Raw genomic sequence first — 16,638 nt, forward strand, 5'->3', positions numbered from 1 at the left:
AAGGGGCGAGGAAGTTAAAACAACACATTAATTTGTATTTTGTGCTTTAATTTTGTTTTTTGGTTCATAAGCACGTTTGTTTTTTAAATTTTCTATAAGCGTTCATTTTGTTTAATTAGTATTGATGTCACAAACACATTCAGAAGTCGATGTTGAGGATTTCAAGGATTCAGTTTTAAGTCCATGTTGACGTGGTGGAATCTCTCCCTTCAAGCAGGTTCTGACAGGCCCTTCTCACAGCCAATCGAAACGTCTTTGTGTTGAGTGGAAGTGCTGAATCAATCAATCAATCAATTTTATTTATATAGCGCCAAATCACAACAAACAGTTGCCCCAAGGCGCTTTATATTGTAAGGCAAGGCCATACAATAATTACGTAAAAACCCCAACGGTCAAAACGACCCCCTGTGAGCAAGCACTTGGCCACAGTGGGAAGGAAAACCTCCCTTTTAACAGGAAGAAACCTCCAGCAGAACCCTAGGAACTACAAGTAAGCCTGCAGTCTGAGAGCGAAGCGCTCTATTGAGGTGATATGGTACTATGAGGTCTCTAAGATAAGATGGGACCTGATTATTCAAAACCTTATAAGTAAGAAGAAGAACTTTAAATTCTATTCTAGAATTAACAGGAAGCCAATGAAGAGAGGCAATATGGGTGAGATATGCTCTCTCCTTCTAGTCCCCGTTAGTACTCTAGCTGCAGCATTTTGAATTAACTGAAGGCTTTTCAAGGAACTTTTAGGACAACCTGATAATAATGAATTACAATAGTCCAGCCTAGAGGAAATAAATGCATGAATTAGTTTTTCAGCATCACTCTGAGACAAGACCTTTCTAATTTTAGAGATATTGCGCAAAAAAGCAGTCCTACATATTTGTTTAATATGCGCATTGAATGACATATCCTGATCAAAAATGACTCCAAGATTTCTCACAGTATTACTAGAGGTCAGGGTAATGCCATCCAGAGTAAGGATCTGGTTAGACACCATGTTTCTAAGATTTGTGGGGCCAAGTACAATAACTTCAGTTTTATCTGAGTTTAAAAGCAGGAAATTAGAGGTCATCCATGTCTTTATGTCTGTAAGACAATCCTGCAGTTTAGCTAATTGGTGTGTGTCCTCTGGCTTCATGGATAGATAAAGCTGGGTATCATCTGCGTAACAATGAAAATTTAAGCAATGCCCTCTAATAATACTGCCTAAGGGAAGCATGTATAAAGTGAATAAAATTGGTCCTAGCACAGAACCTTGTGGAACTCCATAATTAACCTTAGTCTGTGAAGAAGATTCCCCATTTACATGAACAAATTGTAATCTGTTAGATAAATATGATTCAAACCACCGCAGCACAGTGCCTTTAATACCTATGGCATGCTCTAATCTCTGTAATAAAATTTTATGGTCAACAGTATCAAAAGCAGCACTGAGGTCTAACAGAACAAGCACAGAGATGAGTCCACTGTCTGAGGCCATAAGAAGATCATTTGTAACCTTCACTAATGCTGTTTCTGTACTATGATGAATTCTAAAACCTGACTGAAACTCTTCAAATAGACCATTCCTCTGCAGATGATCAGTTAGCTGTTTTACAACTACCCTTTCAAGAATTTTTGAGAGAAAAGGAAGGTTGGAGATTGGCCTATAATTAGCTAAGATAGCTGGGTCAAGTGATGGCTTTTTAAGTAATGGTTTAATTACTGCCACCTTAAAAGCCTGTGGTACATAGCCAACTAATAAAGATAGATTGATCATATTTAAGATCGAAGCATTAAATAATGGTAGGGCTTCCTTGAGCAGCCTGGTAGGAATGGGGTCTAATAGACATGTTGATGGTTTGGATGAAGTAACTAATGAAAATAACTCAGACAGAACAGCCGGAGAGAAAGAGTCAAGTGAGTGAAGTGAGACAAGCTGTGAATTGATGTTGTGCTATCTCTAATATGTTGACTGTGGGTTATTACAGCTGGCAGACAGGCACAGCTCTGTTATTTATTGAATGAAGTCAACACACTGTCTGGCTTTATGGATGTGACTGAGGTAAAACTTAATCTCTCCACCAGACATACCGACAGGCTAAAACGGCTTTTAACCGCTGCCCGCGTACGGTTAGCACACCAGCAAAAACACTGACACTTGGAGTGAGACGTTGTTGTTGTTGTTTTTTTTTTCCTGGCGAAAAGTGGTATTTTAAAAATCTTTTTTTTTTCTGTCAAAAGGTCTGCTTCAAATGTGTATCTGACTTGTGCCTCGCCCACACATACATGGTATTTTGGACAACGTAGCTTTTTCTTTGCACTTTGGTCTTTCATCCACATGAAAAGTCACTGAAAAATGCTGGCAGTATAAAACATTTTAGAAAATGGTGATGTCAGTGTTGGCCTGAAGATGAGGAAAACTACATTTCTGCCTTTTTTTCTCCAGGCTTCCGATTGGCCAACGTGGTGATACTGTAATGCTGGATTCACATGTTGACTGGAGTAAAACCATCATGCCGAATTACTCACCTATAGTGACTGATTATAGCTGATGTCAGATGCGCCCGTTTTCATTGACGATAATGTTCTTCGAGTTTTAGCATTTTGCACAAGATTATATTAAAGTTGTCAGCCTTGACTCTGATGGGAGCTTTTTTTTGTGTGTGATCTTTTCCATATGTTCTCTGTTTTCAAAAATACCCATGCACATATGAGCTGTATGTTATTCTCATGGGCCAGAATGCATTCGAGCTGAGGAGGACATTTTATGCATTTCATAATCCAAATTTGCAGTCTAAAAGAAATTTAAATTGTTAATTTCAGTATTTTATGATGAATGAAGGTTTGTATTTTGTAATTGCATCTGCTGGTTCAATCACTTTTCCCGTGATTAAATTTTTCCAGATATTCCTTGATATCCAGTTTACTGGCTGAGCCCATATAGTTTTCTGGGAGAGAGAAGCCGGTCCTCCTGGGGCGTCTTAATTGTTTTGTTTGGTTTGTTTGACCAAGTGAGACAGATAGATAACCTGGCGCAAAATTCAGCCAATTCAGGAGGAAATCTCTGGTCGGGGCTGAACTGTTCAGTACGTGTCTGCAGAACAAACGTCTCCCTGACCCCAAATCAGGGTGTGTTCTGTCATCAAGTTTTGGTGATTTTTCAAAGTGATAGCCAAGGAGTTATTGGTTAAGGTAATTCGGCATCACAGCGTGAGAAAATCATTTGAAGCAACACTAAGAAACGTTGCAGTATCGACTGCAGTTTTCTACTAGTCCAAAGGTTTTTATAGAGATAATGCACATAGTGGGCAGTGAGTGAGTACCTTTACATATTTTCAAGTGGTTAGTGTTTTATTAAATGTTGCCCATGAAAACTGTAAAAACTACCAATTGACCAGCAAAAAGGTGCTTGTGTTAATAAAACTCTACTAACGGAGTAGTTTATGTAACCTGTAAATTAAAGGGTGATTGGTTTTGCTTTCCAGGAGGCACATTGCGGATATATGCTGACAGTCTGAAGCCGAACATCCCGTATAAGACCATCTTGCTCTCTACGAGAGACACAGCAGACTTTGCTGTTGTGGAGGCGCTGGAGAAATACGGGCTGGAGAAGGAGAACCCCCGAGAGTACTGCATCGCCCGGGTAAGGACTCTCTCCACCTTGTACCTTTGACGGCCTGTTGGTGTGTCCATGTATCCCACCACCAAACACTAATAAAATCGTCTTTGTCCTCTTGTTCCTCCACAAACTTTCACCTCCAGCCAGCTGATACAAATGTAAACAGATCTGTTGTCACAGTGACTACTGGCATTTGTCCAGAGTATCGTTTTGTCGGCGACTATTTCCTTCTGAATTGTCAATACTTCCATCTGTTGGAGAAGCTCTGGTCACAGTCATGGAGAGATGCACATATTTGTCACTGGACTGGTTGAATGGACCAGAATGCTACTTGGCAGTAAAACCTTTGTGAGGAATGTGCTACACCAGCAGCAGGTCAGAATCTGATGATGTTGACACCTGTTATGTGAGTGAGCACACAGTATCTGTACTGATGTGCTACTCATAACTCGTATAATATAAACTACTGGGTTTCCTTTAGCGGGAAGGGACAGGCTGGCGATGGAAGGAAGCGATGAAGCATTTCTGAGTATTTCCCAAATGGAATGGCACTCGAGAGCAACTCATCTATCCTTCACTGACATTCTTGAAATTAAGATGAGAAATTTAGCACCCAACTTCAAGGAACGTGCACACCGTGTCGGGGTGATACAAGTCTCACTTGACACACTCAAGGATCCAAAGTTGTCCAAATGTATTTCCTTCAGCATTGAACAGTTGTACAACAATAAATTGGATAAAATAAGATCGAGTCAGATTTTGGAAAAGTAGTTTATGCTTATTATTGCACATTGACTGCTGAGCAAATTTAATGCTACAGCACCAAACCACACCATAAGCTACCTAAATGTGCCATATGTGAATAAGGTCTAGACTGTACTCATCGCATGAGCAAGAACAGTGGCAACACTGTGAATGACAAACTCCATTTGCATTTTTTTGATGACAGGAAGAAACCTCAACAAGATCAGACTCAGTGGGGTGACTGTTGTAGTCGTAGCAAGGCTAAACAGAACTGTAATTCACGATTTTCAAATTACTGCTTGCCTCCAGATTATTCAGAATACAGTCTGTTAATAACCAGAGGTTTATTCATCTCCTTGTCTTCTACAGTGGCTCCCAGTGACTTTTAGAATTGTTTTTTAACATTTTGGTGCTACTGTGGCGACCCCGAAAAAAGGGCACAGCCATTTGGACTTACTAGTGACAACTGGGTCCTGGTTACATCGTGAAAGTGTTGGAACAACAAGCATAATTCATTTAATTTTATGAGACACTGAAAAAGTTTGGGTTTGGGATCAAATGATGGTTATAAGAAGATAGACAGACAGTTTAGAATGTCAGGTTTTAGTTCCTGGTATTTACATCTCGATATGTTACAACAATTCTGGGAGTTAGCAAAAAATATTAGTCCAACAGTCTTAAATAATCTAACAGGAGACACTTGGTTCATAAAAAGCTCTTGTTCACATGTTCCAATATTTTTACTTCCTTGAAAATCTGTGTGGTCTGACACACAAACATCCTTTATGTCCTGTTTAACACAGCATTTATCAAGTACTTTGTTATGTGGCTTTGAAAAGGACTTTGTATAAATATATTGATATTTATTTATTTAAATTTTATTCAATATTTTGCAGCTCTGCTTTTTAGAAATTAAAACTAATCGTTTTTATGCCAGGCCAGACCAAATATGATTTATAAAAAATAAATAAAAGAACAATATACACACTCTCCTACAAACAACTCCCCCTCCCTCCTTGAAATTAGTTTTTGAATAATCTTGCTAATGAACCAACAAACAGATGCAGACAAAAACATAATTTCCTTGGGAGAGATGTAAATGCAATTTTTATGAGGCCTGAGGCATCAACATCTCATCTATAATTGATCCATGTTGATAGTCACTTTGTTAGTTCTTAAAAAGTGTTTCATCTTTACTTACGAGTGCAATCACCTGCAGTGTTTAAAAAAAAGTCAACCCACACTCAGTTTAATGTAAATTAGATAATTGGATGTTTAGGAACTTGAGACTTTCTAAATGAATTAATGAATATCTAAATACTTCCAGAGGGTATTTCAGTTTTGAAATACATGAAGTGAAATTTTAAACATGAATAAATTAGCATTTCCGATGCACTGAAATGTGTATAATTTGTCAGCTTATAGTGGTTACAATCAGACATTTTTAATGCTTGTCTAACTGGACCTTTATAAGTACTGTATTGTCCGGACTATAAGTCGCACTGGAATATGAGCATTATCCATCCAAAAATGCACCATATGGGATGGGGGATGGGCTGAAACCATACAAGTCACATTTATTTTTGAAACATGGCGCTACTGCTTCAAACAAGATGCAAAAGTAGTTTAACTTGTGCAGTATTTATCATGCAAATGCCCCATTAGCAGCTGACAAACTATTTAGTGTTGTGTGATGCACAAAACATGAGTAAACTCTTTATTTTGGCTGCTGAACAGATAGTCAAAGGCAAATGTGCAATTCAGTTAAATGTTTGAAAAACCTTGCAGAACTTTGGTAAGCGATAATAACCTTATTTTTCATTTAACTTACCGACCTGCTGTTGCTATTTGTGTTTTCTGTTACAGTCCAAACAAGTCTTGTGCAGAGTAGTATGAAAGTTATATTCCCTCTTTTTGTAGCAGAGTGTGGTCTTTCAGTTTGAGAGCATGATTTTTGTTAAATTTACTCATTCCAAGACACAGAATGTCTCTCTTATTTACATCTTCTTCTGCTTCTTGTTTTATGGTGGTTGGCATCCAGCTTAATGGTTTGTTACCACCAACCTCTGCTTTGGAGTGTGAATGACAGTACCTCATTCAGTATTCAAGAGCATCTTGTCAGGCATATAGATGTTGACATCTCAGATTCTCAGAAATCTCTCTCAGATTGTATGTGTGTAGTTTTTGTTTGTCTGTGACCCACACTGAGGTTGTCATGTTCCTAGCGATGGTGCTCCTGTAGAACTGTTTCTGCTGATATCAGCCTGACGTGACTCTTGTTTTCCTTTGCAGCAAGATGACAAGTCAGGCAAAGAGGTGATTCTGGATGACACAGAGTGTCCACTGCAAATTTTCAGGGACTGGCCTGCTGACAGAGGTAGTGCACACTAATACAGTTGGTTACATAAGTATTTGGATGGTGACACAGAAATCCCTTCAAAACAATTTAGGGAATGGAACACACATTTCACGATTCATATGGAATAACAAGAAGCCAAGAGTAAGATTCTTCAGACTTCAGCTAACAAAGGAAAAAGGACTAATACATATCAACCCAGTTGAGACGTCTTATACGGGTGTAATCCCTCTTGTGATGAGAAATGGAAGAAGTTATTTTTCTTTAACAGACACACCGATCCACTCATTAACAGGACGTGTTGATGGAGAGAAGAAAATGCCACAAACATATAGTCAGTGGGTGAATTTTTCATTGAAAATATGGGTAGAAGTTGCTCAACATCTTCAACTCCAGAGAGAAGCCAAACTGCTCAGATGGCCGACATATTTCCCCAACTATAAACCGGTGTCGCCAACCGAGCAGCCCCCCTAAAAATCTGTCCGCCCTGCCTTCACTGCACATGCGTCATTATCACCTCGTTTCTGCTTAAAACTTCACTCCAGTCATCATCTGTCTCAAGGACAGATATGTGAAACTTTTGTACAACAATCATTTTCACATAAATTGAGCATTATTTCATCATAAGACAGAGGAAGCAATCAGAGTGCCGCGGCTACACGAGCTGCTAGCTGATGCGTTCACTGCGCGTGGTCATTTCAAAGCATCAGATTATCATCTTGTTTATGCTTAAAAAGGCCTTGTTTCTTCTTAAAACTGACTTTAGAGTGATTTAAGAGGTTTGGGTGAAGAGACTGTCTCAGATGAGCCGCTGAGCTCCGAAATGACGCATGCGCAGTGGAGGCAGGGCGGACCCGTTTTTAGGGGTGGACCATTCGGCCTGCAACACTGTATGATTTTAGATTCGGACAGTGGGGTTTTGCTGGTATCACCTTTTTTGTGCACAGTAAGTAAAATCTGGACACTTGGCCAGCTTTGATCACTTCTGTCAGACTTTTGGACTAAGTAAACAGGACCTTTTCAGATATCTACCACTGTGATTATTTTTGTAAAGAGGTTATTGGTTCCAACCAGAGAGACCTGTCAGTTATTATTCAGCTGTTTGTTGATGCCTTTAATTCGTACAGTATCAGAGGACTGATAGGCAGGTTGTACAATGGGCTCGCATCTTTAAACAAACACTCCACTGTCTGCGGGAAGGATCGCTGGAAAACAGAAATGGACATTGAAATAACAGATGATCGCCTAGATGACACTGTCATCCACCACTAATTCCTTGGTTTGGACAGACTTCTGCTGGAAAAATCTCGCTTTTTTATTACACCTGAACAAAAAACAGGCTAATACTCATTTAGGGTGCTGGAGGGAAGGTGGAGATTGGTTGTGCCCTGTTATAGCGATACTTATTGTTTAAAAACATTGACACCATACCCATGCGCATTGACGTGGTTGGAAAGAATACGTCTAAATTGAAGTTTTGAGCCTTATTTCTCAACATTGCACCCAGTGAGTCAAAGGTTTACACAATCTTGAGAACTGTTGGTTTCTCGGAATACAAAAAATGGAGAACCACGCCCTACTCAGGCTCAAAACCTCTCAATCGTCCCCCCTGCATACCCACGCCATAACACTGCCACCATGTTTGATAGGTGATGTGGTATATTTCAGACAATGAGCCGTTCCTTTTCCTTCTTCTCATCATTCTGGTACAGGTTCATCTTTATGTCATCTGTCCAGTGACTCTTGTGCCAGAAGTGGGCAGCCATTTTTAGATGTTTCTGGGCAAAGTGTACTGCTCTTGAGTGATACCAGTGGATTGCATCTTGTCCTAAACCTTCTGTATTTACATTCATGAACTTGTCTCTTGATTGTTGACTTTGACACAAACACGTCCATCTCCTCCAGGCTCTTGTTGACTTGGCCAGATGGAATTCCACTATCATCCACTTCAGCTGCCTTCCAGCTCTTTTGATGTTCTTTAGCTCAGTGCATTCCTTCTTCTTAAGCAAGCATCAGATTGTTTTTTGGCCACTCCTGTCTGACTTCTGTCCAGTCGATTTATTGTGTTTTTAATGCCGCCTTCGTTTTCATCGACTCCTCAGACTGAGAGGTCTGTGATGTTTCTCGGGTTTGGGGAAGGAAGAACCTTTACAAATTAAACATCTAAGTTTAAATATGATTAGGATAATTTACTTAAAAAAAATTACAATTTGAGATTTAAAAGTTTTATTTGTATTCTTTATTTTGTGTAATCATTGACACTTTTAATTGTAGCACTTTGATCGCATTCTTTTTATTTTAATGGCAGAAGTGCTTATTTAGATTTGTATTTGTTGATGTAATTGTTTTAACTCATCTTTGTAAAACACTAGTGATTTTTTTTTATTTTTTTATTCACAAGTCTCTCTAAACTATTTTTTACTTCCTTGTCTCTGTCGCCCCCTCCTGCTATCTTGTAGTCATTACAGCTTTTTTGTGCAGTAGTAAAATTCACTTGCATATATGAACCAGGTTGATTTGAATTTTAACGGGTGCTGCGGATACTCCAGCTTTATTAATCACTGATCGATCATGTGCTTATTAACAACATAATCTTGTGTGCTGAGGAAACGCATTTGACTTGAGTGTTTTGTGTCTTAGGGGCACTGGTGTTCCAGCTGAAAAAGAGACCACCTGACTACCAGGGAAGAAAAGGAAGGAAGGTGGATGACAAAGGGCCGCGAGGGAAAGACTGCAGCAACTCCTTACCGCCTGAGAAACTGCCTTATCTGGTGGAACTGAGCCCAGGTAGGACCTGATTACACACGCAACCTAGACTCTGGTCTTACAGCTTGACGCCATCAGCGGTATGACGGAACAGCAGTATCAGGGTTACTAATTCATCACTTCACTCATGTTTTGGTCCAAGTCATTAAAATACCTGAATTATTTGACTTGATACGAGAGTTAAGCTGCATAATTATGAATTTTATTGAGAATTTGCAAGATTAAAAAAAAAGAAGCAGTGTAACATGATTGTTGTTGAAGTTTCAGATCGGTGAACACAATTGTAACATGAGTGAAAGGAGTGTTTTTAATAGTAGAAGTTGTCGTGGCAGCAGCACCAACAGTAGTCGTATTTGGGGTTAACCAGTCATACATTTGCTTCCCCGCCAAGATGGATGAATTTTACGCCGCATTATGGCTGCCAGATGTGTTCACCACATCAGCTACCACATCTTTGTTTTTGAAAAGGCTGCGTTTCCGTGTGGGCTGAACGCCGCTTCACCTGATCTCCGTTCAGTAGCGCCAAACAGCCGCAGATGTTTCCAGAACAAACGTTTGTCAACAGGAACAGACCTCTCCATGACTTAGTCCGTGACAAAAGAAGTGGGCGGCACCGGTTTCCTTCACCGAGGCCCTCTTGGTTTCATGCCTGTGCTCACCCTGAAGTCGTGGTGCAGTGGTTTATACCCCTGTTCTACAGAGTGCTGTTCCTTCCCGTTTCATCCCGAAGAGCGTAATCGGGTTGCGTTTTGAAGCATTATTGGAACGTCTTGATACATCTTTTGTCAGTCTTGAACAAACTTGGTATACGCAGTAGTTCCAGCCATCATCTGCACCAGTTTTGAAATTGGGGTGAAATGTTTGAGCTGTTCAAAAATTTCACCCCGATTCACCAAATTAGCATTATTACGCGGTCACGTCTGTGTGTTAATACTCTTAACAGCTTCAGTCATGTTCAAACATCTTTAAACGGGGCGGTCCTCCTGAGTACCGCTTGAAACTTGTTTGTGTTCCATGGGGTGAAAATTTGCAGTGTTTGTAGCAGTTCTGGCTGAGAACACAGCAGGTGCAGCTGTACTTGAGTTTTTTTGAGCGAGTTGCCAGGTGTGTGCTTTGTAAGCCAGACAGTTGCCAGGTCTGCATGTCATAAGCCAGCCTGGTAGGAGGCATGTAAGCTGTTTAATCCCGTTTTTTTCACTTCTTCTGGATCATGGGGAATCGTATTGACACATGGATTCAAGCCCACCTGGTGCCTCACTGTGTGGAATCTGCATGTTTTCCTCATGGCTGTTTGCTGCCACAGTTCAAAGACGTGCTAATTAGTGTATGATTGGCACTGACATAGATGTTTGTGTGTGTACTTGGTGATTTATTTATTTTAAATATCTGAAATAATCGTGGTATATGTAGGTTTAACAAAAGCTTTTTAACCTTGAACAGAGAAATACAGTATCCATGTGTTGGACAACCCCCCCTTTTTTAAATGAAATTTACGCGCCCTCCCTAAAATAAATTAAATTCCTGACCTCAACACATCGTAAAAAACAAAAAATAATGAGTTTTCACATTTTTCTCGTCTCTTCCGTGTCTTGCCTGTAAAAGCGCCATCAGAGCACGCTGGTAGCATTCACATGATGTCAGTTTAAGAGTTTGGAAAACAAGAGTTGCGCACTTGGTGGAACAGATCTGGCACAGTCTGCCACTAAATGGGTGAGTTATTTGTGTTGAAATCAGACATTTTATTGAAATATATGGAGGAGTGGGCATTCTGAAGAACATAATATTGGCTGTGCTCATGCAGCTGCTCACCTCCTCTTTAGACATGATTTTTTGTGGAATGCCCAGCCAGGACGTTCAGATGTGCAAGTGTGGTTCAGCAGTCCGATGTTCAACTTTATTAATGCTAAATGTCAGTTGACTTAGTTGAATATACATTTGGTCATTTTTGACTTCTCCAGTTTAATGCTGTCGAAATCATCGTGAAACTGTTAACGTGCTGAAGCTGCAGTCAGTCAGTCAGTCTTGTATCGGCCATGAAGCCTGTTGATGCCTGTGCTTATCCCTGGATTCAGACTAACCCTAGGTGGGACACCACTCCCTCACAGGTTACTTCCCCAGCCCAGATGCCCAAATACAGCTGGGTGGGCGGAGACTAAGCAGATACAATGTCATGTCCAAAGACACAGGCAGGTAGCGTGAGCAGAAATCAAACCCAGGTCTACATTGAAATGTCAAGAATGTGTGTGTGTGTGCGCGTGCATGCGCGCGTTTGTGTGTTTGAAAGAGAGATGCGTCTTAAAAACAGCAGCAAACGACAGTTCAGACATCATGGCAGTATGGTCCACAGAGTGACCAAGTTGCAGTCTTACTTACACACACACACACACACACACACACACACACACACACACACACACACACACACACACACACACACACACACACACACACACACACACACACAATGTTCACCACAATAACTGACGTGGTTTATATTTGTGGACAGCCAGAGTCCAAATTGTGTATGTATGAGGACGAGGTCTCAAACACTGCAGTGGCTGATGTGTTTGATGTTGAATTAACTCTTTCCATGAAAACTGACAACCAGAAACTTGTTAAAAAAAAAGTTGGCTGCTGTGTGTATGTTAGCTTCCATTTGCATGTGGCCGTCTGGTTTGGACCTTTGCATTTATCTCATCAGTTTATTTGAACATAAAATGTTTACTTGGGAGGTTTCAGAATACATTTTTTTTGACTGCAACAAAGTATGTCCAACAAATATGATTTTAAAAGAGTGAAAAAACAAATCCTTTTCTGGGTCTTGCTGTTTCTTGCTGCTGGACCCTTGGCCCCGCCCCCTGCTCCTCCCTCTTTTCCATTAACATTTTGTTCTGATGGTGACCCAAACCCTTCTCAGCGCCACACTCGCTGTTCGAGTTGTCTTGGTGACCTGATGTTGGGAAACCATTTGAACTAGTTTGACTCAGAATTTACTAACCCATCGATTTAATCCACTGTCAAGTCAACAGGTGTCTGTGGAAAATCACCAGTATGGAAAATCGATTTTTGTTTTTCTTTGTTTGTGTGTGTGTGCATGCGTGTATGTATGTCTGTTAATGTGTTTGTCTGTTAATTATTAATTTAGGTGCACTTAGATTAAGTTTATATTGAGATTAAAAAATAGTGTGAAGAACATTATTTATCACATCACCAAAATTAACAAGTAAATAATCAATCGGTTCAGTCAATAAGAGCAAGCTGTTTTGCACTCGAAGCACGATGTGACTTTGAGATTGAAGTTGATTATTTCCTTTATCAGTATCATGTGTTGATGATCTTGCTGTTTAATTGGTTAATGAATTGAAATGAAATTTGAGTATAATGAAAAAAAATTTATACATTTGCTGTTACAGAGCCATAAAGTAGCTGATGTTAAAACATTGCGATTTTTTGGATATAAATATAAAAGATAAACAATTTTCTCCATGTTGATGTGAAACAGGTAAAAAGGAAAAAAGAAGTGCTTCCACTCCAGAATCTGGATTTGTCTTTGTCTTTAAGAACCTTGTGTTTCCTCTTCTATTCCAACTGACGCTCATGAGAAAATAACTTCTTCATTTTATGACAAATGATGTGTTTGTAATTAGAATTGTAATTTGAGTCATGTTAATGTAGACGGTGACAGCAGAGGCCTTGTGGGAATGTTTGGTCTGGATGTTTGGATGTCTCATGGTTAATGGATTAACCAGGTTTGCTGTATTTAGTTCCTTCCTTGCCGCATTTTTACCCCTGCTGTGTTTCTGTTTTTTCCCACTTTTCTTATGGCATGGTGTGTATGTGCCTTGTGCCTTTGGGCCTTGTGAATGTGTTGTTCCTATGTACCTGCCTGCCCGCCTGCCTGCCTGCCTAGGGCGAGGGAATCACTATGCCTACTACGCCTATCGGCACCATGAAGGTAACACCCATCACACCTCTTCTGCGTCTGTTGCAATGGCTGATGGGGTTTCTGGGTAAAGTGGAGTGATCCCTGTCTCCTCTTTTCATATACAGTTATAAACATATTTTATGTTCTTTAAGATCATAAAAAGCAAACAGTACAGGCCATAATTCATCAAATTCATCCACATGCGTTGTGAACTAGTGCATTATTGCAGCTGCTGCTGATGACATGTTCCAACTATGGCTGGTGTGTTTATGTCAGAGAGATTATACAATGCTGTTAATGCTGTGATATGTTTCAACATAAGATATGCGCTTCTGCAAAGCTGTGCATCCTTTAATATTCCATTCTGGGTCTGTGTGTGAATAAGTAAATTGCCCTTAACCCATACTAAGACACTAAAGGCAAGGCAAAGGCAAATTTATTTATGGAGCACATTTTGTACATCAAGCATTTCAGTGTGCTTTACAGATAATAAGGAACAGTGCAAACAAACAACAAAAAGACCCCTTTTATAATATGAAAAGAAAATAGAGGAAAAAAGTGTAGGAAATAATCATTATTTAAGAATAACTTGCAGGTTTTATGATTTAAAACAAGGAGAATCATTGCTATAGAGATCTGAAGTAATTCAGTATGATAAAACACCAAAAAATTTAACTTAGAATAATCAGACATTAATGGAAATTTAGCACGTCTTTAGAGATACGATATTCCTTTTCAAATTTAAATCTCAGAATTTAGTGGTTCTTGAGTTTTAGGACACGAGAGGTTTTGCTGTATGGAAGGACAAAAGGCTGGACAACAATTTCCGACTCAACTGAGCCCCCAAAAACCCATCACGTTGACATGGAACCTCAAGTTAAAAAATTTTCATCTTTAGTCACTGATAGCACTCCGCCAAAATCATTAGACGGAGCCTAAACACAAGACGCGATGAACATAATGGAAAAACATCAGAGACGTTTGTTCAGTGGCCCCAATTTAAGTCTGGCTTTGACAACACTCATACTCCCATTTTTAATCATCATTTGAAGTAAATGTAAGGAATCGCACATCACCATTAATGTGGGGAAAAACCCCAAAGTTAAACTGTAACTGAGTGTACACGTTTGTGGATTGTAGTGTTCATTCAGCTTTATCTTTACTGCCAAAACTTCATTATACATATGAACACTTTGAACAAAGCTGCTGATAAAAATGACCGCAAAACTGTTTGTCACATTCTTCTACAAACTCGGCTTCCTGTTGGAGAATGACATCATAGTTTAGTTATGTTTGCCTCCTGATAGTTTCACTAGTTCTAGAATGTTATTTAAGGTTTTGTAATACCCATAATACCCACTCAAACCCCAGCCAATGTTCTCCCTTTTCTCCTCGAACAACTAATATTCTGCTTTGCTTTTACTAAAAAACAGCTCTCCGACCCACTGCCCACCCCAGCTGCCCACTTTTCTTTTTCTTTTTTTTCCCTGAATTAACAGTGCACATGTGTGTGTGCATGTGCGTGTGTGTCCCTTTTGATTGTGTCTGGCTGGACTTTGTGTGTGACCAGTCTCTGTGGGTGTGTGAGTTTAAAGTTGGTGTTTCTGTTATAAAATTCAGTTCTAAATTTGGAAAATGTGTGTGTCCAGACGGCTCTGACTCGCGGGACAAACCAAAGTTATACCGGCTGCAGCACAGCATCACAGAGGTCGGCTCAGACTGCACAGAGGACGGAGCCATCCAGGTAACAGGCCGCCGTTGACGCGTGGACCTCTGGGTCTGGTGCTGCGGTTCTGACTGTGTCTTTGTCTCCAGCTGCTGGGTCCAGGGATTCTTCCACACCACTGTAACCTCATGCACACTGAAGGGATGGTTACCGTGACGCCCCACGGGCCTGATGCTGACACTTACGTTGACGGGCAGCGCGTTACGGAGACAACGGTGCTGCGCTCGGGTTCCACGCTGCAGTTTGGCTCCACCCACGTATTCAAGTTCGTGGATCCGATGTTTGACCAAGGAGGGAAAAGAGAACCGACGGCTATGATGAGGGGTCGCCTCAAGTCTGGGTGAGCACATTCAGTCAGTAAAACGGAGATCACCTTAAACCTGTCAACAGTCGTAGCTTGGAGCATTTTTATGAGCTGCACAATGTGAACCGGTGATCTGGTAGGCGGGGCCAGATGCTGTTGTGAATGAAAAGTCATTCTGGTCACATAATGTATAGCAGCTTTACTGTGATACGTCACGCTGGAGGCCATACAGCGACGTTACTGTGGACGTGCAGCAGTAATCACTGTTACTGACAGGATTAAGAATGAAGCATTACACTGAATTTGATTTTTTTAGTTAAAGGTGTTTGTAGGTGTACGCAGATGCCACACTCGTTCTATACGTTGGTGGAAGTCTTTTTTTTTTTTTTTTTTTTTTTAACTGCCTGATTACCACCAAACCTGTTGTGTGTGTTAGTTATATTGACCCCAAGACGTCTTTTGGCTTTGGAGTCAGCATACTGACGCATACTTGGCAAAAGTCTTATCAACACAACTTTTTTCCCGAATTGCCTTGTCAGTCACTGAACTTGATTAGGCACAGTGACCCCAAGAAGCCAATTGATTGTGGGGTCAAAGGTCAAAATCACTGAACTGTACTTTGTAAAAGCCTTTTTTAATAAAAAAAAAAAAGTGTCACTTGTTAATGGTAAGGTTATCAGTCTTTGTCCAGGGCACTGCAGGTTGGTGCAGACTATGAGCTTGTTCAACAGCACAAGTGGGTCAGATTGCTGAATATCAAAGCCTGTTGGGAACATCAAGATCTGCTACTAGAACCTGGCGGCTCGATGGAGGTGTAGTCGGTGTAGCTAGCCCCTGCAGTTGGAAAATGGAAGTGGTACCAGATTTTATTTGGACCTGGATCATAACAAAATCAAACAAATTCTTCTTGACTCAGACTCTTGCCTAAAGGTCAAAATACTTTGTGTTTTTCTACAGGTAGACAAGTTGCCATATCTTTTTATAGTTACAATCATTTTTAGAAGACAATCTCATCCTTGAAAAATTCCAATCTGGGTTTAGATCGCGACACAGCACTGAGTCAGCACTTATAAAAGTTCATAATGACATCACTTTGTCGGTGGATGCAGGGAATCCTGCTGTGCTGGTTCTGTTGGACCTCACAGCAGCCTTTGATACTGTGGATCACACAGTACTTGTTTCCCGGTTAGAACATTTTATTGGCATTCATGGTACTGCACTT

At 40.3% G+C, this 16,638-nt stretch overlaps 1 protein-coding gene across 1 annotated transcript in view; it reads left to right on the plus strand.

The window, feature by feature from the left end:
* The window catches only part of afdna (afadin, adherens junction formation factor a), a 180,922-nt gene that overhangs the window by 96,556 nt on the left and 67,728 nt on the right, over window positions 1-16,638 (plus strand). Inside the window, 6 exon segments of the mRNA XM_034162102.1 lie at window positions 3,462-3,619; window positions 6,632-6,716; window positions 9,336-9,482; window positions 13,372-13,416; window positions 15,036-15,130; window positions 15,202-15,452. Coding sequence (XP_034017993.1) covers window positions 3,462-3,619; window positions 6,632-6,716; window positions 9,336-9,482; window positions 13,372-13,416; window positions 15,036-15,130; window positions 15,202-15,452 — 781 coding nt within the window.

The sequence above is a fragment of the Thalassophryne amazonica genome, chromosome 21, assembly GCF_902500255.1.
Source record: "Thalassophryne amazonica chromosome 21, fThaAma1.1, whole genome shotgun sequence".
Taxonomy (NCBI): domain Eukaryota; kingdom Metazoa; phylum Chordata; class Actinopteri; order Batrachoidiformes; family Batrachoididae; genus Thalassophryne; species Thalassophryne amazonica.